This window comes from Lutjanus erythropterus, chromosome 1 (assembly GCF_056507025.1).
Source record: "Lutjanus erythropterus isolate fLutEry1 chromosome 1, fLutEry1.hap2, whole genome shotgun sequence".
NCBI classification, from domain to species: domain Eukaryota; kingdom Metazoa; phylum Chordata; class Actinopteri; order Lutjaniformes; family Lutjanidae; genus Lutjanus; species Lutjanus erythropterus.
This window is the reverse complement of record NC_139317.1, coordinates 38,913,643-38,939,108: the sequence shown is the minus strand read 5'-3', so window position 1 is coordinate 38,939,108 and position 25,466 is coordinate 38,913,643. Positions and strand designations below refer to the sequence as shown.

Below are 25,466 nucleotides of genomic sequence, written 5' to 3'. Positions count from 1 at the left end.
ACCACACATTTTTGAGTGTCTCCTCCACCTGCACAATAATCATAGTGTTTACTCAGCATCTCTGTGTGCCACACCTGTTATCTTAGCAAAGAAGTGCTCATTAACACAGTAAAAAAAAATGGAACAAAATTTGAGATAAATAAACCTTTTGTGTGCAGAAAAATCTTAATTTTTTTACTTCAACTCAAGAAAAATGGTAAAAAGTATTGCATTTTTATATTTATAATATAGGTGTTGTCTAAACTTGCACATTCAACAATCAATGTCATTGTGTAATGGTCAAATTATTTTAATTTTAAGTTATTTAATCTGCTGCTCAGCAATGCTCTGCCATTCATTCTTGGATAATATATTGATTATCATACATCTAGGCTACCTTAAGGTTCCTGGGACTACATGCATGTGTCACAGTGGAGCACAATCACCAGTGTTTAATGCATGTGGCCATGAGTATTTGAAGATAATATATTTTAAGAATGTGCCTTGAGCAATAGACAGGACAAATGCATCATGACAGCTAAGGCAAGGGTAAGTGGGATTGTGTGCGTCAGTGACTGAGTGACAAATGGAAAAAAAAATGCTGCTAAGATTCATTTAGAGGATCTGCATTATCCTCATGCATTTTGTTCAGTAATCCTTGGAGCAGAACTGATAATATTGCAACAAGTGGAATTAATCAGCTTTACATTGTGTATATTCTACTGGAAACTACATCTTAAGGTTCATTCATCAAAAGAAGCATGCTTACAGCATTTTGGTGTGTAAATATCTCCCTCAGCAAAGTCAAATCTTTATTTTCTGCACGTCAGTGTGTCTTACCTTGTTGTGACATTTCCAGCCTGTGGGTGGTGCCGTTATCATCTTTCTTGGTTACAGTGAAAAAGAAGCTCACACAGGGGGGTGAGTAAGCTCTCGTTTAATTCAACAGAATGAAATTATACAACCAGTGGTTAAAATCATAAATGAGTCCCATATAGGCTACATGTCTGTCTCTTTAGGGAAACAGGTTGTGCTTGTTTTACACACTCAGTTCATGGGGAAATTGAGAAATTACATTTTCTCCTGGTTAAGGGTGGGGTTTGGGAGTGGGATGGTTGATACTTTGATTCAGTCCAGGCCACACAATCAAACATTTCATATTCCATAAATGATCATTCATAGCCTGAATGCCCATAATGCTATAAAGCTCACAGAGCAGAAATAGACTTTTTTCTCAATTTCTTACCAAAATAATTCAGTCTCTTCATGTGCTCTTCCTGAGGAGAGACTGGATGGAGCGTACCCTCTGTGTATGTGTGAGGTAACCATGAAAACTACATAATTATTATAGTAACATCACACCGTTATCAGCTCATCATCAAAAACAGCAACTTCATCCTCATCTTCTTTATCATCATCAACACCTCAAGTCATGGAAAAGTCATCTTCATAAAATCATCTGAGCAATATCTGAAAAAGATTAAAGAGTTAAAAGCCAAGCATCATCATGAGGCTGGATATATACTGGTTTTAACAGTACAGTACACTGACAAAAATAAAGATTCAAATTATTAGAAGACGCACTATATATCATATACCATATATCTGTGCATGGCAGGTGAATAAATGTAAAAACGCAGTCTAGGATGTCTCTTTGTCTTTGTCTCTCCCTGTATCTGAGTGGCTACCTGATTTTCAAGGTGACCAAACAGAGAGAAGTCTGGGTCTGCATGCGAGAACCCTCTTCTTACACGTGTCTTACGAAAAGGAGAGATTAAATGAGTTTAAGACCGGAGGAGAGACAAGATGTCCTCACCCTCTCCTCACTCTAAATCCTTCAGTATCCTGAAGAATAGAACCAATAGTTTGTTTTTTTCCAGTTTTTTGTTCTTTGATTGTTGTCTGCCAGTTTCCCAAACCTGCAGATGAGACTTCGAGAGATCCTTAAGTGTAACGGGCGATATTCTTAACACTGCTTTAACGGCAAAGGCAGAGGAGGAAAGAGGAGTGATCACTTTATGACTATTGTGATTCTCCTGTCTCCTCTTCCTCCTTCGATGAGTGAAATGCAAGCTCTTTCTGCATTCCTTTTTCTCCTTTTCCTCCTCCCTTCCCCATCTAAAAGTCCATGGACATGGACCGCTGTTGTGGGTCAACAATGTTGGTGCTGTTACGAGCGCTGTTGCCACGGATAGTGAGGGTTCCGCAGGCTCCTGCCATTCCACCGCCGATACCTCCAGCGATGCCACTAGGCCCCGCCATGCCCACTCCTCCGGACATACCCATACCGCCTCCCATTGCCATTCCTCCTGTTATCCCCACTGCTCCTGTAATACCTCCTCCTGCAATCCCTGATGCTCCTCCTCCACCTCCCATTGCTACTCCACCTGTGGCTCCTCCCGCTCCTCCACCACCACGCCCGTATATTTCACATGGGATCTCCTCTGTGACACGGTCCTCAATGACCTGCTGGTCGCAGTCGTGAGTCTGTGAGTGCTGCTTGTAGCCGTAGCAACTCTTCTTGTAGCTGGCAGTGGAGTTAAAAGTCTTCATGGGCGGTGGCTTGGAGAAGTCGTTGTGGTAGGACAGCTCCATGGAGCTCAGGGTGGTGCGGCTGTGCTTCATACTTCCACCCCCGGTGGCCACAGAGGCCTGTGAGCCACAGTGGTGCTCGTGGACACAGCGGGACATGGTGGAGGAGCGTCTCAGCTTGTGGAAGCTGTCCAGCTCCTCAGACAGCTCAGCTAAATCTGATGATATCTCCTTGTCACGCAGGGAGAAGAGCTCATAGTGGGGCGGGTCGAACACCTCCTGGAAGCCCGCCTTGTTGAAAACACCAGGTCGGCGAGCTACAACCTAGGAAAGGAAAAGGGAATACATTTTTCTGTTCACCAATCAGAATTTAGCAACATTTGAATTAGGATGTGAAGATAGTTGGTATGAAGTATATGTCAAATACATTTTCCCAGAGACTGATGTCAGTTTAGATTATTATGCTGATGTTTGTTTGTGTGTTAATTTTTCTGATTCATTTGGTTTTAACTAGTGATTTGATGCTGTTTCATGTCAAGATTGAAAGCATAGGCCTGCTTGTGATTGTGTTAGCCAGGTGTATGGGTGGGACCTCAATACTGAAGCCCCGACTCTGATCATTAGTGCGCAGACACTGGCTCTAAATGATGTCATCAGCACAACATGGCAGTGTTTGTATCTGGGATATTTGGGCTGCAGTGTCAGTCTTTATTTTGCAGGCAATAGTTGTTGTTCATATTACTACTCTGAATCAAATCTTATCAACAATTATTAAAAACTTTATACTAGATTTGAAATCAAGTTGTCAGGGGTTTTAAGCTCTAAAGTTCAAAAAGAGGATGAGAGGAAAGTCGTGCAGCTTGTATTTAGCACATACCCTGCCTTTGTGAATTTGGTGTGACTTTTTATATAGGGCTATATATACAATAGGGCTACAGATACCAACAATTCAAAATACTTGTTTGCTACTGTGTTTTTTATAGCCACCTAAAAACAATCTATCTATCCAAAACCAAGAAATCCATTACAAAATTATTCAAATACAGATGCCTCAACAGACCAGCCATATTGAAATGCTCTTTGAGCAAGGAGTACCCTTTGGCTATTGTGGGAAATCACAAACATCTCTGATACATCATATTATTTCTGATGTGTAATGTAATGGTGGAAAATCCATGGGTGGATTTTTGTCTTTCTTCACCGTCTCCAGAGCCACGTGTGCCCTCTTCTTGTCTGGAATCCCACCATCACTTTCAATTACATGTCACTTCTTCTCTGGCTCAGTCTGCTTTCCTGTCGAACAAAAGGTCAACCACAAAGGATAAGTTACCTTTTTCCTTGGCTGCTTCATCTGGACCAGGATCGAGATGATAAGAAGAACGAGAACTATGCCTGATGAGACACCAATTACAGTGCCATGGGTCTTAGTGATCTGATGAAAAAGGCCCTTAGATCGCTTCTCTGGATGGGTGAGAAAAGAATAGACAATATGTGCAAAATTTAAAACAGAACACTAAACTCCAAATAAGCCCTAATTAACCACAATGATATCATCTGGGAATAATTGGCAAAAAGAAGATCACCTTTGCAGTGGTTTTCATCCCACGGGTATACACAGTTCTGAACCCCATTGCACACCAGGGAGTTGTTAATACACATGTTGCTGTGGCAGAAGAATGTATTGGCTGAACAGGGGGCTGCAGGCAGAAGAAACAGAGATAATGGAATTTAGACAAAGCAACAGGAAAACAGCTGTCTCACAGCACGGAGCAAAAGACGACTACACTGTGAAAAGGACTGGAAGCTATTTTGATGGTAATAACAATAAAACAATAACAACAAAAGATCAATAATTTGGCTGTAGAAATATGTTGAGACATGCAGACAGAGAAGCGAGTGGATGGTTGGAAACAAGAGTAGGCAGAGAGTAGGAATATAAGAAAGATGAAAAGAAGGGCAGGGAGTCAGGTGGTGGTCATTATAGAGTGCAAATGGCCAGACAGGTGCTGTGAGACACCTGACATTTAAGTGACCGTTAACGTATCAAGACTGTGATGACAGAGACAGAGATGACTTGTAATTGATGCTGGCTGCTGGGCTTGGGAGATCGATGCACTGTCAGGCAAAAGTAAGAGCTGCAAGGCTGAGGGAAGATGCAGATGTCTGGGTTTCAATATAGACGATTTGAAACTGCAGCAAAAAGGTAAGGGAAAGCTGGCTCTTTTGTGCTGCATGGGAGGAAGGTGAGGTAGAAGTTGGTTGAAAAGCACTGGCATAACATTTATGTGTATATGGTATAAATTTGTTTTCATCAGGCCTGATGAATTGTTAAGAACAACATTTAACACTGATCATTAACATCATGTCTTGGTAAAGAGTTATGTTTTCTGCTTTGACATACTGGAGCACAAACAAAAATCAAACAAAGAAATCTGAACCTGAATTAGAACTGAGCTGTCGGCCGTGTTTATTAGATTGAAAAGGATCTTAATTTGGCTTGAACACAAAGCAAATGAATCACGGATGACACTCAATAACAAACTCTATCTAAAGTCAAACACTTTGTAACCATGGTATATGAAATAGTAGGGTAAACACAGGTGTTACCAATGAGAGTATTTGAGGTCCTATTCCATTTAGTGGAGCAGAGCCTTTTTCCAGTGGGCCAACATTCAGTACACTGACTCTGTTTGACCTGAAAGGAGCCTTAATTAGGATCACTGGTACTGTGGCAACAACCTTATTGAGGTATTTGGTCAAGAATATCTTAATTTTTAATTTTGTCCATATTACCCAGCCATTAAAAAGAGAGAGTCACAAATATCTCAGATGAGCAGCTTATGTCACTTGAATGTCGATGAGACCTGTCACCAGCACTGGCATCATGTCAACTAAGGGGTATTTTCAGCCCAAAAAAAGAAACAGTAAAACAGCCACTTGTAATTTATTTAAATTTCATTTAAGATGTTTGAATGTTGCTGGCCAATAAAAAATGCTGTTAAAAGTTCTCTGTGTGAAAACACTTAAATAAAAATAGGTGTGGTTTTGCATAAGTGAGTCATGTTGTGGGCTAAGTGTTGCTTCCTGCATGGGAGTAGAATATCTGTTTCACAGTTTGAGCATGTTGTTTTTAGCAGAGTGCGTCCATACAAATGTAATATTAATAGCTTAGTTGTTTAAGAGAGGGGAAGACACTATTGGATTAGTACTGTTATTGATATCTGTAGATACTCAAAGTTGTAGTATTGTATCGGACATGAAAAAATGGTATTGAGCCATCCTTAAAACAGATAGGCGTCACATTTTCACAGTTTCACTTTTTGTATCTGCTAACTGCATTTTGTGATTGTGACTGTGTTTACAACAACAGAAAATATTAATTTGAGATATAAGATTAAAGAAATTATTTTGTTACTTTTCTTCTGTTGTGTCAAGTCAAGACTATTTTATCTATATATCTCATAATAATAAATCACAAATTTATTTTGATGGTCAAAACAAATTTGTGAGGACTTTAGGTGAGAGAACCCTGCTACATGGAGACAGAAAATCATTCTAGCTCATTTTCACACAGTCTGCAAGAAATTTAAAGTCACTATTTATCTAAACTGTATGTAAGTGAAGCACCTGGACTAAACCTATGCAGACACAGGCAAGATGTGCAAACTCCACACACAAAGGCCCCAGCTGGCCAGTGGGCTTGGACCCAGAGCCTTCCTGCTGTGACGCAACATTACTAACCAATGCACCGCTGTGCCACTCTAACAAGGACTCCCAAAAAACCTTTAACCATTTGGTGAAAGATTGGCACAAATTATGTCTTGCTAAAACCAAAATTAAAGCTTGGTGAAAGAGCATTCTCCTGTCAGGTTTGTCAGTGGTGGAATAAATTACCTGACACTGCCACTGAAATTTCTATGAATAAATTTAAAAATATCTGAGACAATAGAAATATGTAGTTGATGATATATTTCAATGTGTAAAGAGCAGATTTTTTGCTGAATGTAGGATTTTAAGTTTTCTGCTTGCACAAATAGTTATTCTGTTGTTTGTATCTATTAAAGTGATGTTTTTAAGTCAAGGACTCTTGGAAGAAGAGAGATTCTTAAAAAAACAAATCTAATCCAAATCAAATATAAAGTAGATAGATTACAAATATACTGAGCCACACAGCATCCTCTCTGCCATGACAAACTGGGTAAAAACCCACTAAGCTGTGTCCTTTTTTCTTTATCGATGCCAAAGAAAAAGCATCATTGCCAGAGAATACATGTACAGTACAACCAACTCATGGTTCAGATGGCACTCAAACAGACAAATCTTGCTCCCTGTATGCACATGGTAAGATATTCAACCTGACTCTTATGGTTTGTTCACTCTGTCCTTTCCCAGGTTCTTCAACAAAGATATTCCACCTCTAGTTTTTTTTTGTACACAGCAGCCGCAGCCACACTCAGGAGTCTTTATCACAGCTGAAACAGACTGTGGTTCGCTCCAGCAGCTTCACCCCTGCTCCGAGGTCCACTGTGATGAGGGCTCTGAGCCTCCACTTCCCTTTCCTGCATGCTTCCTCCGCCTTGGGGTTGAATAAGTTTGACAAAGGGACATGTGTATGAGTGTGTAAGGGAATGAAATAGTGTGTGTATTGGAGTGTCCACCCTATCTATCTTCCAGCGAGCCTGCAGACGGGGTCACTCCCCTGACACTGTGATCACATCGAAACCAATTATGCCTTTCCCGCCTTCAAAATGTAGCCTTGCACAGGGTGTCAACAACACTTCACCCACTTACCCCCACCCTCCCTCAATACACACACAATTCATGTCTGAATGTGTGTGTGTGTGTGTGTGTGTGTGTGTGTGTGTGTGTGTGCGCGCACGTATTTAGTAATGTCTTAATATGTCTGGTTTACATGTCAGAGGGGGTTCTGTCAGAAGATTAGAGCACATTAAGAATGATGGAGTGCAAAAGGCAAAACTCATCTTGTTCTCTGAGTGACAAAGATTAATGCTTCCCTCTGACCTCCAAGTAAACTTCAGTGACTGACTCTGACCAAATAAAGTTTGGGAGTTATTCAAGACACTTCAGACCTCTCTGAGATGAACTGTGTGATCAGAATTAATGAGGATCCAAATGGTCTTAAGGACTCTGAGAGTAAAAAAAACACCCTTGCTGAATTTAAAAGGCCATTAAGTTCTGACTGCAATGGTTATGGGTTTCCTGATGAAAACAACATCAGCATTCAACCAGGGTTTGGGGAAGTGTGCAGGAGAATGTGGCAATTAATATCTCAGCCTATTCAGGCATTTAATGAAAATATTACAGTGTGCTAACAGAAAAACCCTTTCCTGCATGGCAATTCCTGCTACTTTAGGTGCAACCTTTAACAGCCTCTGTTTGAAAGTTTCTTGTCCTTCAGAAATGATGATGCTTAATGTATAATTACTTCCAGTAGATCCATTAACCCTACTCAGCTTCTCTTTTTGCCAAAATAGATAAATTCCTATTTTCCTGTTGTGGGTGACCTATAATAAGCACAGGATCATGCTGTGACATGCATATCAATAAATTATTTGATGCTTTCAGTTATTTACTAATGCTGGAGTGAATAATTGGTTTTCTCATATCTGAGCTCTAAACATGGCAGAGTGTAATTAGCTTTCCTTGCTGAAATGACACTTCAGTGTCTGTTAGTGACTGCTGATGCACACCGAATGCAGCCTCATAAATCAACAGTTTTTTTTCTGATTCTGCACGTGGGTGGATAATGCCATGGCTGTTAGAGTAAAGTAATGACATATGGTGCTTTTCATCAGAGTCCATAACAGAGAGCTACACAGTCATAAGGGGGAAGATACACAGGAATGGAGTTTTGTCTTTCAGTGATCTCAATACCTTTATATACACTCCGGCTAAACTGCGACATGGATGTGGAATCTAATTAACCCCTGTCACTGGATATGTTTGGATAAACAATAAAGCAGAAGTGTAATAGTTTTGACCCGGGCCATATTCTTCATAATATTCAATTTTGAACATGGAACAAGAAAACAAATAAACAAATAGTTAAACATCAGTCCATTAAACACCAAAGAGGCACTAAGGAAATGTAGCTCCTGCTGTATTAAGTAAAGCCAGAGCTATGGACAGGCAAAAAGAGGAAACTATGAGATTCTAAGCAAGAGCGTAGCATCAAAACCTGTGAATGGATGGGTTGAATGAAACAGACGACAAGGTGTATGCATGACACAATTCCACAGAAATGACGAAACAAGATGTAAAACCAGGGTCCGGAGTTATATTGTCAAGATGACTGGCACTCACGGTCAACAAATGAGGTGAAGAGCATGCGGAACCGGCTGAGTCGGCTCTTCTCGTCAGCCCACATTCGCACCACCCCCACGCCGTTATCCAGCATCACATCATTAGCCACGGTGCTACAGAACTTGGCCTTGAGGTTTTCGATGGCGCTGCTGCCATCGTACACAGCCACAAAGTTCTTCTTGCACTCATTAGAGTGCTCCATTTGGTACTCCAAGAAGCGCAGGTAGATCTGCCGATACACAGGATATTCAAATCAATGTGGAGGGAAATGAGCTCACCTCACAGCGAACCATAATCTGAAACAGACCTTTTCTCACAGCAGCCATTCTGAAATGAAATAATAGTGTAAACACAGATGTTACCAATGATACTAATTAAGGTTCCATTTAGGTCAGACAGAGTCAGGGTGTTGCTATTGTGCATGCTGACTCACTGGAAAATCTCTGCTAAAGTAAACTGAATGGGACCTTAATTAGGATCATTGGTAACATCTGTTTTTAAAAGACTATTTCATATAAATATGTCTGTCATGAAAAAAAGTTCTATTATACTTTTGAGGGCAAATACATGAAAAATAAACATTTACATAAGTAAAGCAAATACATCTAAAAACATTCAATCACAGATAATAAAAAGAATGCAGCAGATTAGAGAAGAACCATGCCATATATTGGCAACCTGCCTTGAAATTTACCAGAGCACTAAATAATGCTAAACAGTGTAAAAGATGGCTAGAAGATGCACTGATGGAGAATAGAATCATTTAATAAAAAATAAATGTAATCTAAGTTGTGATGCATGCATGCATCATTCTTACACTAATGACAGGCTACTTAGAAAAGTCCATCTTTGAAATAATTGGTCATGGTGCTGTCTACTCTAGCTCTTTCACCCTCCTCTTTTGCCCAAGATGTGTCTGAATTCAGACATTGACTCAGAGACTGTAGGCTAGTGAGTTGAACCTCCACCCCCTCCCCATATGAAAGAGTCTGGCTTTAGAGTGCAAAACTAGGGGTGTGTTTGGGTGGTCCTCGTCTACTTATAAAGCCCTATATTATATTTTCATTTCAGAGCAAACATTTGAACTTGTTATAGCAAGAAAAAGCACAGGTGTGACTACTAACATTAACGATAAGCCATTCCATCCCTGTGCCCTGTGTTTACATAGACCTTTTCACAGCAGACATTTTGTTCACTTTTGTTCATTTTTTTGGCATATTCAGCTTGTATCCAGATTGCCAAGCCACATTTAGAGGTAGTTTGAAATGTGATTCCAACAGACTTTTTTCAAGCAACCTTACTGATATAAAACAGCATGGCAAAAACAGGTGTTATCAGTGATACTAATTACAGCAGCACCCCGACTCTGCTTGACCTGGACAGAACAGAACTGTAAATAGTATCATTGGTACTTTTAGTCTGAATAAAACCTTGTCATTAGTCATGGTAGAAAAAGCACAGGTGTTAATAATAACAATGATAATAGCTGAGTTCCATTAAAGTGTCCCCATAAGCCATGACAGTGAGACAAAATATCAGGACCCTGAAACTAATGCAGTTAAATGCAATTCTTCCATCATTAGTGATTTACACCTGGGCTTTTCTTACTGCAACATGTCAAAGTGCCTACTGTGACAAAGGCCTGTCACAGGGCCTGTGGTTTGCACCTGTAAGCTATAGGTCCTCAGTGAGTTTCTTGCCTCTACCACTGTGACTACAGATATTATGTGTGGACGCGGCATATACTGCTTCAGAGTGCTGCTGCATTACCTTGACCTGCCATGGAAAAAGAAAAAAAAAAACTTTTTTCTTACTCCACATAGATTATGAACCCACTGATATTACAATAACTCATTGAAATTGGTTGAGAAATAAATGTTTTTGTGTTTTTTATCCAGAAAAACCACAGCTTCCCTGCTTACATGGATTTGTTTACAGGTCAGCATTGCCCTTTCCAATATGGTGGTGATGCTGATGTACCATTCAAAGGCCAACGCAACATCTATGTATATACCGTATGTCAATGACTGTGACCAGCTGCCTGCCTGCATTTCAGTTTCTTATTTGCATAAACACAGAGTAGTGCTCAGTTTAAACCTGCAAAGTAATTACAAATTACATGTCTTTGAACGCTGTGAATAAGTAAAATCAGCAGCCATGATGTGAGAAAATCTTGGACACAGTGGGACAACAACTCGGATGAAACTTCAGCACATTTAGCACACAGGCACCTGTTACCATGCAGCAGTTAAGTAGCTGCTCTTATACTGCCACTGAGTGTGCTGCTGTGTTTCTTCTGCTTCAGTGAGCTAATATCTGACTAGGCAACTCAGTGCAGCTGCTAAATTCAGATCCTCTTCACTGCTGCCTCACACTCACTGCACATATAGGACCAGTGAAATGACTGTGGGGACTAATCTGTCTCTGTGTGTGTTTGAGAAGTCAGTCAGTGCATGTGTGAGTCATGCATGAATGTTTACATATGTGTGCATAACATATTACTTTATGTACACATGAGTGTATAATGTGGGTGTGTAATTGCTTACAATACTCTAATGTGACACTATATTATGTAATTTGTGACGGTATGTGTGCATCTGCTGTTTCATACCGAATTAGATGTGCATGAATTTGTGTGTGCATGTGTGTCAGTATATTGCAGCCAGTGAGTAGCATTGGAGCATGCTGATGACTCATTTAGTCATGAGGGAGAAGCAGAGCAGCAATGAATCAAGGCTAGCCAGGCTATGGTTGTAATTTCAATGGGATTTTAGATATCCACTCATAAATATCACAACTTATGAGAACATCACTGTGCTCTCACTCTTGGCTTAAAAATGTATTTATGAATCTCCAGGGCTGTATTTTATAAATAAATTTGTCTGCATTGATTTTTTCCCATGCTGCCTCTCTGTGTATTTGCACTAGTCATACTCATTATGTATTAAATCACAATACTGCCATATGACTACTGGAGGGCCCGTTCTCAGTGACTGGAGCCCAGAGTGCTATTATATGCATTCACACAAAATATTTTATAGGGGAACCATTGATAGACTTATATAGATACACATCTGCTTGATTGCTTGTTTACTTGTTGCTGTTTACTACAGCAGGTCAGAATGTTATTTCCCAAAGAGAAGCAGATGATATAAGGAGATACTTTGACCTGATAGATCCCTGAATCCAAAGCTTGTTTTGAGAGAAGAACAAGTCTATTTTGCTAGTTGATACTGGAATTTGTGCACTGACATCACATTTGCTATTACATTAGGAGTACAAAAGAAAAAAAAACAGATTTTATACATAAAATAGGATTTTTACACAGATTTTAACATAGAAATCAGTGTCATGGTGAAGTACCAGAGTAATTCTACTGACAGAAAGACAGAATGATGGCACACACAAATATTTAGAAATTCAGAAATGTTCCTTCCCCTGTTTGTACTCATAGCACCTTTATTTCTCCTCAGATCTTGTTGTTATGGATGACTATTTATATCTATTCTGGGACAGAGTGCATGCGTCACAAGCAAGATGAGAGTTTATATCTTTTGTCATGTTGAAAAAATAGCTACTCAAATGCAGTTTTTTGCCACAATAATTACAAAACATTAGTGCTTTGACAGGAATTAGCATTCTGAGCTGGGGTGTCAAGACAGTCAAACATTTACAATACATTCAGTATCATGTGCAAAACAATATTTAAGTGTCTTCAATAGAGCTGCAACGAAAACTCGATTATTAAGTGATTGGAAAAAGTCCAGATTCTCTGATTTCATCTTCTTATATGTGAATCTGTTTTTTTACTCATCTCTATCCGTAAACTGCATATCTTTGAGTTACGAGTAAAACAAAACATTTGAGAATGTCATATTCAGCTTTGGGAAACACTGATGGACATTTTTCACCAATCTTCAAGGGTAGTGAAATGGTTGAACATAGCAGACAGCAACGTTGTTGATAATTTGGATATAAAATTTGAACAATTTTGTTCCGTCTTTTAAAAAAGATCGGTCTCTGAGGAAATCTTTTCCATGATGCTGGCAGACACTTAGAATAACAATCTGAGCCTGTCAGTGGCAAAACAAGCACTTTTATTGGGGGTACTCTGATGTTGCCATTTGCCCGTAAGGTTGAGAAATACTGTTACCCTTTAAAGTTAACCTTTAAACAAACATTGCTAAGTTAAGCCAAACATTTGTCAGATGTTTTAAATGGCTTTGAATATGAGTCATCCAAACAGAAGCATAGACTAGACTCTAAATTGTAGCTATTTTAAATTCTGAATGAATTCTGAAAGTACCAAACACAGGTTGAAGGAAAGGACAGACGCAACACATGCCGTCATTCCTGATTACTAATATTGTCCCCTGTACTGACCTTGGACTGAGGAGGAGCCTTGATGGTCCAGATACAGTCCAGAGCATCACCAGGCTTCACTCTCTCTTCCTCCTCCACCTGACTGGACCGAATAACCCCGTCCCATCCACCGATTTCAAACTGACAGTCTGTGGAGAGACAGAGGAAATGTGAAGCACAGGTGAGCAGAAAAATAAAAAGGAAAAGGAAGAAACAGAAGGGGACAGGAGGGGTGAGACAGGGGTCACATGGAGATACATGAGAGAAGCGGGCAAGAAAGGAGTGATGAAACCGAGGAAAGAGCAGAAGATAAAGAAGAAAGAGGGTATAGGAGCATTATAAGACAGAGAGAGAGATGAAGGACTTCATTTAAAAAAGTAAAGGGTTTAAGGAAGGAATTGAAGTGAGCACAGTGGATTAAGACAGAGGACAATAAGAAGACAGAGGAACAAAGGCAGAAAGATGGGATGGAAAGAGCAGGAGAGGTGTGTGTTCCCTCGTGTTTAAATCTGTGCATGTTTGTGTATGAACATCCTTTCATTTATGTGCAATTGTGTGCTTGTCAAGGTACATTTGCACGTTCAGCATTCACGTCAGAGGCAGAGATAGCCTCCGGTAAGCTTCTGAGCATAGAGGAGCTCTTCAAAAAGGATCGAACACAAACCGGTGAAATACTGAAGAGCTTACCTGGGATAGGGTTTAGCAGTCCGCCCACGTGCAGATGAAAATCAGGGTCTGAAATGATAAGATTTGGGAGGCACATTACTCTCAATCCACACAGCAGAAATAGGTAAGCAGAGAACACAAGATAAGATCCCATTAAGGCAGGCCAGATAAAGCAGAAAGGGGTCTGTTTGAAGCTAATATCTGTCAGCTGATGGGAAACACTGATTTCTAGGCATATTGGGTTTAGACCCAGGAGGCTCTGATGATGAACGTGTGTCTGTTGAAGTGCAAGAAAAGTGAAGGATAGAAGGCGATAATGTTTGCCCCCCATGAAACCCTATGGGAGAGCTGTGGGTATCTAGCCAGTCCATATTCAGCCATCGTTTACTGTTAATCAACATAAATAAGGTGGGAAATTCAGAAAAATGCTGTTTTATGGAAGAATAATATATTTGCTGACACACTGATATTAGACTTTCCTATATGTTTCGGGGGACTTTGTCAAAGCAAACTAATCAGATTGAGCACATTTTTAAATATTCTGATGATACAGCTCTGATATCTCTGTTTTGCAACACTGGGCTGCAGAAAAAGGGTGAGAATAAAGTGTTTGAGTGGAGTAATAATAAAGCTCTTGAGATCAACACAAAGAAAACATAAGAGATTTTATTTGGCTCACCATCTGACTCTGATAAAGTTCCTATTGTTATCCATAATGAAAAAATCAAGGAGGTACATTCATACAAATACTTGGGTGTCATGACTGACCATCTGTTGTCATGGAAAAGACACCATTTGTCTGCAAAAAAGACAAAACAAAGAATTTATTTTCTCCATTGCCTTAGGACGTCTGGGGCGGGAGAACAAATTCTTTTGTTTCTTACCTCTTTGATCATGAGTTTCTGCAGTAGTATAACACATGGTGCAAGTGTCTGTCCACTATTTTGTTGTCAAAACTGCTTCACCAAATGAAAATCTGCTCAAAGATTGCAGGACAGCTTCTGAGGAAACTCAATGAATTATATCATATCTACCATAATTTCAAGGCTGGCCAACATTGTTGTTTTTGATCCCAACCATGTCCTGAACAGTGAACAGAAATTGTCATCATCAAACAGGTGATACAATGTTCTATGATTCAGTGGTGTTAGACTGAAGAACTCTTGTAGATCAGTCAATTCTAAAACTGAATATGGAGGTTAATCACAGATCAAATGTAAGATGAAGGGCCTTGAATATTGTCGTCTGTAATTGTAATGTGAAATCATCATCATTCAGTTCTCAACACATCTTACAAAAAGCCTCTGAAGTATGCAGTATTTAGTTTAGAGTTTGAGGGTGTATTGTAAAATTATATTCATTGCAAATTAGGGTTGAAAGATATACAAAAAATCTGTAAATTGAAATAATTTTTGCTGGGGTCTGCACCAAAAAAACATGTTTCCTTACATCTAGAGAATATAATTTGTAAGCCAATACATCTCTGTGGCACAACAATGCTTCATACACACTGGTATGTTGTGACACCTTGATTAAAAAATGTAGTTCCTGAAATTTAGATACCGGGATTTCCTTAATAGTTCAATCATTTTTCCAGCCCTACTGCAAATACACAGTTTAGAGTTTTCCTACCTGCAATGAAGGTGTACTTGATGCGGAAGCCAAGGCCTTCCAGCTCCTCATCACTGGTGAACTTGATCCACATGAAACGCCCCGTCGATGTAACCAGGCCAGGGTTCTTTCCCCCACAAAAGCGATCAATGAGTGGTGAAAACCCAAACGGCCCATCACGGATTTCGATGTGATCGAAGCGGCACTCGAATGATGGCTCGATGTAGTAATTCTTATCAAAAGCCAGCTGAATCCTTTGCCTAGGGAGAGCTTTGGTGAACAAGGGAGTGGGGAGAGAGAAGAGACAAAAGGGGTAAGTCCATGAAAGGAATAAAATTAAATCTTGCTTTTGCAGGACAAGGAAAAATCTGGATGGTCTTCTAAAGCATACATCGAAAGTGGAGTCAAATATGAGTTAATCTGGATTTTGAAGTTGAGCACTTGGGATGTTACTTCGAACCCCTCAGCACACTGTGAGGAGAGCAAACTTTTTAGAAATTGGCACAGACTGGCCAAGGATACTATAGGTGACTAAAGCTTTTCAGACTTGGAATATGAAATACTGCTGGCCTTATCTATCTGTTACGATGATGGATTTTGTGAGTCAGTCATTTATTAAAATATTCCTTACAGCTTTAGACATGACAGGACATTTTTAGAACAGCAATCAAGTGATATTTGGCACCTAGTGCATGAAAGGAAGCAATGTTACTGCTGAGAAACAGCATTAAGTTGAAACGTTTTAATATACAGGAATAGAAGTTTTCTGTCCTCTCACATGCTACATCACTGATGATTGATTTATTTATTTATTCATTTTTTTGACAAGGCCTCAGCCTTCATATGTGGTATGTGCTCTAACTGGTGAACTACCACGGCACCCCGATGATGAATTTTAAGACCTTTCTTGCTGTTGAAGCTGTTACTGTGTATTGACAACAGAGGAGGAAGTTATTTTTTCCACACAAAAACTTATTGTGGCACCTTTTGAAACTGACGCTCAAATTCAACTAAACACTAGGGCAGGGCAATATGGTCTATAAATAATATCTCAACATTTTTTGGGTTATGGCATGATATACAATGTACATCTCGATATATAAACATTTCCCTAAAATATGATGCACTGCTGTAATTTAAACTATTAGGGCTACACGAAAAAAGTCATACTGCAAGTATTTTGAAAGAAACTGAGACTGTAATACGCAAAACGACAACTGGGAATGATGGTTATTTTTGCATTAAATTTTTATTTTTACTGAAAATTATTTTAAACCTATTAAACAGTGATGATGTGAGATTTGTTGAGGTCTGTGCTCAACATATTTCTTTCATCTAGAGAACAACAATTTTAGGCCAGGGCTTCTTTGCAGTACGACAAGTACCTCATTATAATGCTGTTTTCTCACACACTTTTCCTTTTTCAAAAAAAACTGTGATCTGGTTCTGGTTCTGGGATTTGGATATTACACTTGGCCACACTGTGATTTCAATATTATTGCGATTAATTATGCAGCCCTATCAACCATCCCACAGTATATAAATTTGGGCTGGGTGATATGAATAATCAAATAATGAATAATGAATGAATGAATAACGAAATATCACAATATTTTTGGCCAAATACTTCAATATAAATATCAGAACAATATTGTAAGGGTGACAATTGATGCTTTCACAAAATGTTAATATAATATAAATATAAGATTTTGTTGTATATAATGAGTAAGTGGATGAATGCAAATAATTGAACAGCTACCATGTGGCAAGTAAAAAAAAAATTGCATCACTTTACTGTAATGCGGCCTTTAAAAGCTGAAAGGCAACATGTGCCATATCACTATATAACAATATCCATAATCTAAGACAATATCTAGTCTCATCATGATATGGATATAATATAATAAACATCCATGACTGATGGGTTACGCTTGATAAACCCCATGAAATACCTGCTCTACCTTCACTTTCAAGTAAGATTATGCCTACATGCTTTCAAAAAACATGACTAGAAACAATTACACAGACTAAAATACATGTTCAACCTAATTAGCTCACACAGATTCTTTATGCTCGGGATGGTGCTTCCCAGTTGTGGTAAACAGCATCATAATATAATATATAATTTCTGCATTTATGAGCTATGCATGCATAAACCATGAGAGAACAGAACGAGCTAAACACTCACTATGAATTTCTATTAAAAAACAAAACAAAACACAATGGTGAATATGTATATATATATATATATGAAAGCATGCATCACACAGCTGGATGCACAGTGCACACAGATATATATGTATACACATGTACACAAGCATACACAAACAGAGATGCAGTCTGACATGTCAGCACAACCCTCTGTGAGTCAGTGAATCCAGAACATTGCAATCACAGTGTGAACTGCAGTTCACAAGTTCATGTGTCATGCAGTCCACAGTATGTCTATATTGAATGGATAGAGCGTTTTAATAATATTACCCCACACACGAAGAGGAAGTATTTAACAAGGGCAATATACGCTTGCCTTAGAAGATGAATCATGTTAACTAAAGATGATGAGGATGGGAGGTGGGAGTCTGAGTCATCTCTAACATTGAGAAGCCAAACATGCTTCACTACAGAAAAAAGAGTGAGCTCAAGGATGGTACTTGTGTATAGTACAGTTGGTGTACAGTGAAATAAAACAACACAGAAGATTCTCTTTTCTCTGTGTGAATTGTGTTTCTGTTTCTGTCTTTGAATTTGATCCTGAGTGTTGACTCCCTTTCTGCTTGAATGAGTGGCTTGTATGCCTGCACTTCCTGCTATCTGTGCATTCCCTGGTGTGTTGAGTCTCATTCTCTGTACAACTTTCTATCGCCCTCTCTCACACTCACACACACAGACACACACAAATGACAGCTTGATACAGAAAGAGCAGAAAGTATAATCACTCGATCAACTGAGCTGATGAACTGGGGAACATGACATAATCAATGAGCCTCACTAACCACAAATTATAATTACAAAGCTATCTGATTACCACTTATGCCAAACGTGAGCATCTCTGTCTCTCTGAGAGGCAGAACAAAAGGCTCAATACTGGAGCTCCATCATGGATATGACTAAGGCCATTGAAGACCAAATAATGGCAAATGATAGGTTCCATCTGTCGCTTCTCAGACCCACTGCGATGTACTTCTGCACACACCAGTAGGCTGCCTGTGATGGAGTCACGGCTTATTCATCAACAATAGTTCTTGGCTTGATGTGTCCACAGGGGGAGCCCTTGAGCCATGTGTGAAATGAGTTCCCCACCACAGCAAGAAAAGTACCCATCTCATCTGCATTAAAGGCAGCACTAGTTCACGGACAAACAGTTCATCAACCAATATTTCAGACCTCATCTCCCATAGCTGCTGCTGATGTTTTACATTATGTCTCCTGTATGGAAGGCCACCAAATTACTGATGGATGGGATCTTTCTGGTAAACACTAGCGTTGACAAGGACGCTTCCAATTCAGTGATATGCAACCAAAGCTCAGTTGTGTAGCAGATGTTCATCTCCTTTATGTTTCATTCAATAGCAGAGTCTTCTGGCACGTCCTGCCAATAGAGATGAACACAGCACTACTCTGATTAGGCCAGAAGTCAGGGGCTACCCACAATGCGCCACTCTCCATCATTTTCAAAGGGTTATATCTGTGGGGTGAAACAAACTCAGGATGGCTCATTCGGAAAATGTCAGGCTGATTGCCCGCCAGCAAAGGAACAGAAAATCAGATAGGGCCGAGGTTATATAAAACAATGTCAGTCAGACTAATGACATTCACTGAAGGAGGCAATATGCTGAAAGGCGGGAAACTATGTCAGCTGTTCTGATGACAAAAGCTGCCGTGCAGAAGATGAAGTGCACACATGGAAGAGGAAAGGACCAGGCTTTTACCTTCAAGGATGTAAACACACTCTTTGTTGGGCGGGTAAGTGTTGGGGTAGTTCGGCGATGTGAACACCCCGCCGTTGATGTTGCGGACCCATGTGCCACAGTCGTTCTGGTTGGGGCTCTGGCCGCCATGTTCGCTTGGGGAATCTTAAAGCAGAAAGGCAGAGAACAGATGAACAGATGGGTTATTGAGTCAGGGGATCAATGAGGGAAAGATTGGAAGTCAGGGAGAGTGGAAGGAGGGTTGGCGCAAGAAAAGGAACATGCGGGCATGGAAGAAAGAGGGAGGAAAACAGGACAGAAATTTAAAAAAGAACCCTTTTGTCTGATGATACAACTAGAGATAATTCTGCCTTCTTTCAGACTGCTTCGACATGGGTAAATCAACATTAATGGAACAGAAGAAGATTTGAGCTCCAGCTTACCTTTAGTTCTCTGTGCCAGAGCGAAACCCTCTTCTATTAGAAAGAAGAGTATCCACGCTGCAAAACAGAGATATGACACATTAGTCACAGGTGACATAATACTGCATTTTCTTCTTTGTGTTCAGCAACACAAAAATGAAAATCACTAAACAGCCACAGAATGAGTGTATCGAATCAGCTGCAGTATTGATTTCAGCTGACCTTGATGAATAGAGAGTAAAATACAGATCAATTCAATTTTTAAATAAATCCCTGATTGAATTGGTAAATTTAAAAAATGTAATCCAGAGTAACGAGAAGAAGAGCTGTGAGAGAAAAGATAATCAGTTAGGTCTCAGCTCAGGTATTAATCAGTATAGGCATGTCTTAATACTCGTGTATGTTCAGGATATAATGAAGAAGAAGAGAAATGACTTAATTTCCCCCCTTTGGGGGAAATTCAATAAACATATCATAGCTAATACAAAGCATTCATGCAAGGGCAACACTGAGAAATACTGCAGAGGCATTTAGTGATGAATCATCTCATAAATGGTAGCGCTACAAGACTTGAAGAGATACAGAGAATTGAAGATATAGTTGTTGTTGATGCAGTTAGCACTTCTAACTTGAAGCTCAACGGGGACAGATAGGTCACCATATACCCACGTATATCAAATTGTAATTAATGTAACCAGTGATATTAAACGTTCTTCTGCTTGAGTTGATAATGAAGCAAATGTGAGCCCTCAGACAGCTTCTTCCAGTACTCATCACACGACTAAAAACTAATCATTACTTTCATGACTGGGTAAGGCTGTGTATGAGCAGGGATCTGGCAATATGATATGTTTCAGAAGACAGGGGTTATGAGTCAGTAAATTGTGGTATACTGCCACGCTATAAGCAAATCTAATTTTAGGTCTTAGTATGCAGAATACATGACCATCTGGATAAAAAAGTTTATGTTTTTATGCAATCACAACAGCAAAGATAGATAGTAACACTGCTCTCTAGTGGTCAGGGGTTTAAACAACACAAAAGGAACCACTGCTACGAATCTTTGCAGTTATCACAATGTGACGATACAATGTTTTTGAGAACTGACACAGAACAATAAAACATTATCATGATATTCAAGTGTATCTGTAATATTTTCCTATACCTCCATTGATTAATCTGCCTATTATCTTCTTAATTAATTTTTGGTCAATGAAATGCCAGAAAATAGTGAAAAAAATATTCCTATTGCATACAACATCTTCAAAACTTTCTCTCCAAAGATATCAAGTTTACTATCACATAATGTATGGCATTTTTGCAACTGTGACTTGAGATGATTAATCAGCGATCAAAACAGTAGTTAATTTTCATTCTATTGATGAATTGTTTCAGCTCTATACTGAACAGATATAAAACTTCATTAAAGTGAGGACTAATTCTACAGATTTTTGCAGAATAACAAAATGTTAATGTAGGGGGATATTAATTGTAGCAATACTATTCAGAGTAGTAGTGTTGTGCTAGTAGTACTTTTGGTTGTAGAGGCATGCTGATATATACTACGTATGGTTAAGGCATAAGGTTAAAGTTGTTATGTAAACTTTAGTAGCAGCAATGATATAATATTTCTAGGGTAAATTATTATTATTATTAGGGTAAATAATATTGTCTCATATAATAGTTTCTGTAAAACAGTGCTGGTTGCTGTGGAAATCATACCCACAGAGATGCTTGTAAGAGTTGTACATTAATGACAGCTGATACAATTACTACCTGTGGTGGCACCAGGATGAGTACTACTACTACTAGTAGTAGATATGGCTGGATTAATGGAGGTAGTCATTGCAACAGAAGTAGTAGAACAGCAGCTGTACAGTGGGAATTGGCTAAAAGCAATAATAGCAGGAGCAGCAAGTAGCAGTTCATTAAAGATAGTTTCAAACCATCAACTCTCATCCAAACCAAGAGACTCTAACCTACTAATCTGTAGCCTCTAGGCACCAGAAACATAAAGCATTAGCAGAAAAAAACAGGATTACAGGCTCCACAGCTTACAGCACTGATGAGAAGACAGGCATCTGGGCAGAGCACGGCTACAGACAATAGGTGAAATATGTTTTATTACAATGATATCTGCACTGAGGGCGAGCATGTTACAGCTTTTGACACTGTCTTGCTCTGATAAGCCGCTGTAGACCTGATCCCCACTGAGTTCATAATAGGTTGGCCCGTTCGCATCGAATTAGAGACTGAGCATGAGCCTGGCACGTTGCATAATGGCACCCACGAAGGAGGGATGGAAGACAGAGAGAGAAAGACGGGGTGGGGGTCCAATGAAGAAGAATGCACAGTGAACAAAAGCAGTGAACACAACTGCACCAATGAGCATGCATGTTTCAATGGACTCATTTTGAAATGAACACATACACACAGGCCCCAGGCTCTGGCTAAGTTCCTCATTACTTCTGTCTCCATTATCTTGCAGTGAAGTATCGTAGGTGGGAGTGTGAACTATCACAGGAACATATAAAGAACAGACCACCCAAACTCAAGAGCCAAATAACAGAAAGATGCTGTAGGCTCTCACTGGAGCTTTTTAACATGATAAGCCAGTCATTAAATCTTATACTAATGCTGCCCTATCGAAGCTGGAAATCTTGTCGTTAAAAGGCTATGGGATCAAAATATTAATGAAACAGACTCTGTGCTTTGGGTACCTATAAGAGTAATAAACCAAGTAGCCTTGGGAAGCCTTGAGAACCTTGAGTCGCAGTGGCAGAAATGTGTATCAAACATATAAATATTTAAATTAACTTATTAGGCAAACACTGCATAATTCATGTAGGCATTTGTAACATCTTTTGTAACATTGTAAATAAATCACAAGCTAAACAGATTTGCAGCCAGTGTCACTTTTAACACCAACAGAACAACTTGGGAATGTGCATAAAAATGTGATGAAAAAATCTGCAAATACAAACAAACCCTTAATCACTATGTTTTGTCTGTACTGTAGTAGGATCATTCATGGGAAGTCAAGTTCCTCAAAGAAATATTTCATTTGAAGGCATCCTCAAATCCCAGTGGCAGAAGTAAAATTACTGTGGGTTCAACCCTGTGATTCTAGGTCATGTCATTTCATTTTAACATCACTTCTCACTTCAGTTTATAAGCTAAGTTAGGGCTGTAATATGTTTTTTCTTTTTTTTCTCTCTCTCTCTCTGAAAAACTGACTAGGCGTTAGCAAAAGACAGAGGCCACCACAGCCCTCTGTAACACAGGACTGAAGGAGGATCGGAAATGCTATTAGAGCTAGGGCTGAGTATTGTTTAAAAAAATACTGATACGATACCTTGGCTTTAACAGTGGTTCCTGAATGATAACAGAAAATTACATTACAAATTATAGTACAAATACTTACTCTTAAGGAAGAATCTGTTCAAAGACCTGGGAGCCGCTCTACTCTGAATACTTTCCTCAATCTGGATAACTGGACTAAAATGTTCAGTATTGGGTTACATAAAAATATAAATTACCATAAAAACTCCTTAGGTATCAAAATTTGGTATCACATGAGAGGGCATTTTTTGATACTTGGTAGTATTGAGCCAACTAGTTGGTGCCATAAAAGTACCTAAGTTGGGTACCCAGACCTGATTAGAGCTGATGAAAGGGTGGACTTGTTGTCTGCAAGCTACAAACAGACAACCAGGCAACAGAACCTGGAAATGTAGACTAGTAAACTTAGAAGGCAAGAACAGGTGTACCACAGTAAACCCACAAATAAAGCTTCATTAATTAAGTTCATATCAAGACAGAATATTTTTTCGTATGGTGTCATCACAATTAAAATTAAAATATAACACCACTGTGTGTGGAATGATGGAGCCCAAAGGTAAGTTAGCCCACACCTGTGGCTCGGTAAGAGCTTATCAGGAAAGGCAATATATTAGTTAGGCTAAATATTATTTAATGCCCAACAAACACACAATGTACAAATATTTACCTGTTTAAAAGCACAGTTACTGCAGTCAGCTGCCCCCACAGCGCAGCACCCTGAACGCTTCACTGAACGCATCACGAGAGGCGTTGCAGCCGCGTGCTGCGGCGCGCGCCTCAGGTGTTGATGGCGCGAGACAGTGGCTGGAGCGGGAGTCACAGCACGCGCACACAGGCTATCGTGTGTGCAGAACAACGGACGTCAGTGTCAGTGAACTTGGGATGTAAGAGCGTCCGCGCAAATTGTCTTTTTTATTTTTTTATTTTTTTTAAAACATATTATAGAAAAAACAAAAACAAAACCCACACACGCACTTCTTTTTGTGGCCACGCTCCTGGGAACAATATAGTATTTGAGACAACATGTTGTTATGCGAGTGAGATAAATGTAAACTGCCACACTGCTTATTGGAAACACTTAATGCTCCCTGATGGCTTCTTACGCCCCTGTATGGATTTCAAATAGTATTTGACCTTTGCTGTCCATTATAATAATGAATCGCAATCAGATTGCACTCACGTATGCTGGAGACACACCTGGCAGTGCCCAACCTGGCTGCTTTTTTACGTTACGCTCAAACGGTCCATCAGCGTAAAGGAACATTACAGTAAAAAAAAAAAAAAAATCATTTTTATTTTATGAAATGGTCAAAATCAAATGAAGATTAATGAAGGGTTTTAGGAAAAATTGGGGCTCTGGTTAGACCTGACCAAACTCAGAGCAACGTGCCTGGCTTTTGCTGAATCTTAGAAAATGGGCAGCAGACCAACAGATGCTGGAACTTGGATTGGTGGATTATAAATCACTGGTTATTGGCGATATCGATCAGTGATGATGTGGGCAATAAAAAGGGAAGATTTGTCATACACATGTCACAACAGGGCAAGTTGATACTGAAGACAAATAAACGAGACAAAAATGCGTTTATTCACCTGTAAACTGCCTTAGCTGTCTCGATTTAAGAGAAATGCGTAAAATAATAAGGAAATGTGTTCTGATCTGATCCATGATGAGTATTGTATAATTTTCTGCCACCCTAATTGATTTGGATGTATTAAAACCCACATAACCTGCAAAATTAAACATCCACCGTGCTACTAGAAAGAGAAAGGGTAAAAAAAGGTAAATACATAACATCCAAGCTGAAAATAAACTGTCGATTCTTTTTGCCCGGTGCTCTGGACCTTGACGCGCAGCAGGGATACTCGGGCAGCTCAACTCACCTCTGTGCATTTCCTCTCACGGTGTGATTCCAAGCCAAAAGCACCTTTCTTAAAAACGACCTCCTATTCTGCCCATTTTAGGTCTCCACCGAGGCTCTTCACAAAATCCAACTTTTCTCTGGCAACAGTAAATCCATTACGCAGAGCCACGCTCCAAGAAAGCAAGCAGCGCCGAGCTCTTCTTCTTCTCCAGGCTGCGTTTTGGCTGGAAGATGATGAAGACTGCTGCGAGCCGTTCAGCCAGGCATCATGACCGTAAACACAGCTTCCAGTGGGGATACAGAGGAGGTGACATGTGCAGGGGCGACTGATCCACAGGGGCTGAGTGACGCGCTCTAGGAGAGGTAGGTATCCAAAAGACGCATATGTATGGATGATGGATAGAGAGAGAGAGAGAGATGGAAGAAGAGCACGGAGGAGGAAGAGGAGGCGGAGG

At 39.6% G+C, this 25,466-nt stretch overlaps 1 protein-coding gene across 1 annotated transcript; it reads right to left on the bottom strand.

Annotated features, from left to right (window-relative positions):
* Positions 1–899: 899 nt before the first annotated feature.
* neto2a (neuropilin (NRP) and tolloid (TLL)-like 2a) lies at positions 900–25,466 on the bottom strand. The gene is made up of 10 exons (XM_084721317.1): positions 25,031–25,466; positions 19,826–19,882; positions 19,404–19,547; positions 15,496–15,744; positions 13,885–13,932; positions 13,219–13,346; positions 8,836–9,064; positions 4,095–4,208; positions 3,842–3,972; positions 900–2,835 (listed from the first exon to the last, which is right to left on the bottom strand). The coding sequence occupies exons 1-10, from the start codon at positions 25,038–25,040 to the stop codon at positions 2,098–2,100; spliced, it is 1,848 nt and encodes a 615-aa protein (XP_084577443.1). The 5' UTR covers positions 25,041–25,466; the 3' UTR covers positions 900–2,097.

Bases quoted from the DNA above. Each gene is read 5' to 3' on its own strand.
- neto2a (XM_084721317.1), bottom strand. The intron at 9,065-13,218 runs GTCAGTACAGGG...GTGTATCGGCAG, and splicing joins AGGCTCCTCCTCAGTCCAAG to ATCTACCTGCGCTTCTTGGA. The intron at 3,973-4,094 runs GTGATCTTCTTT...TCACCCATCCAG, and splicing joins GGATGAAAACCACTGCAAAG to AGAAGCGATCTAAGGGCCTT.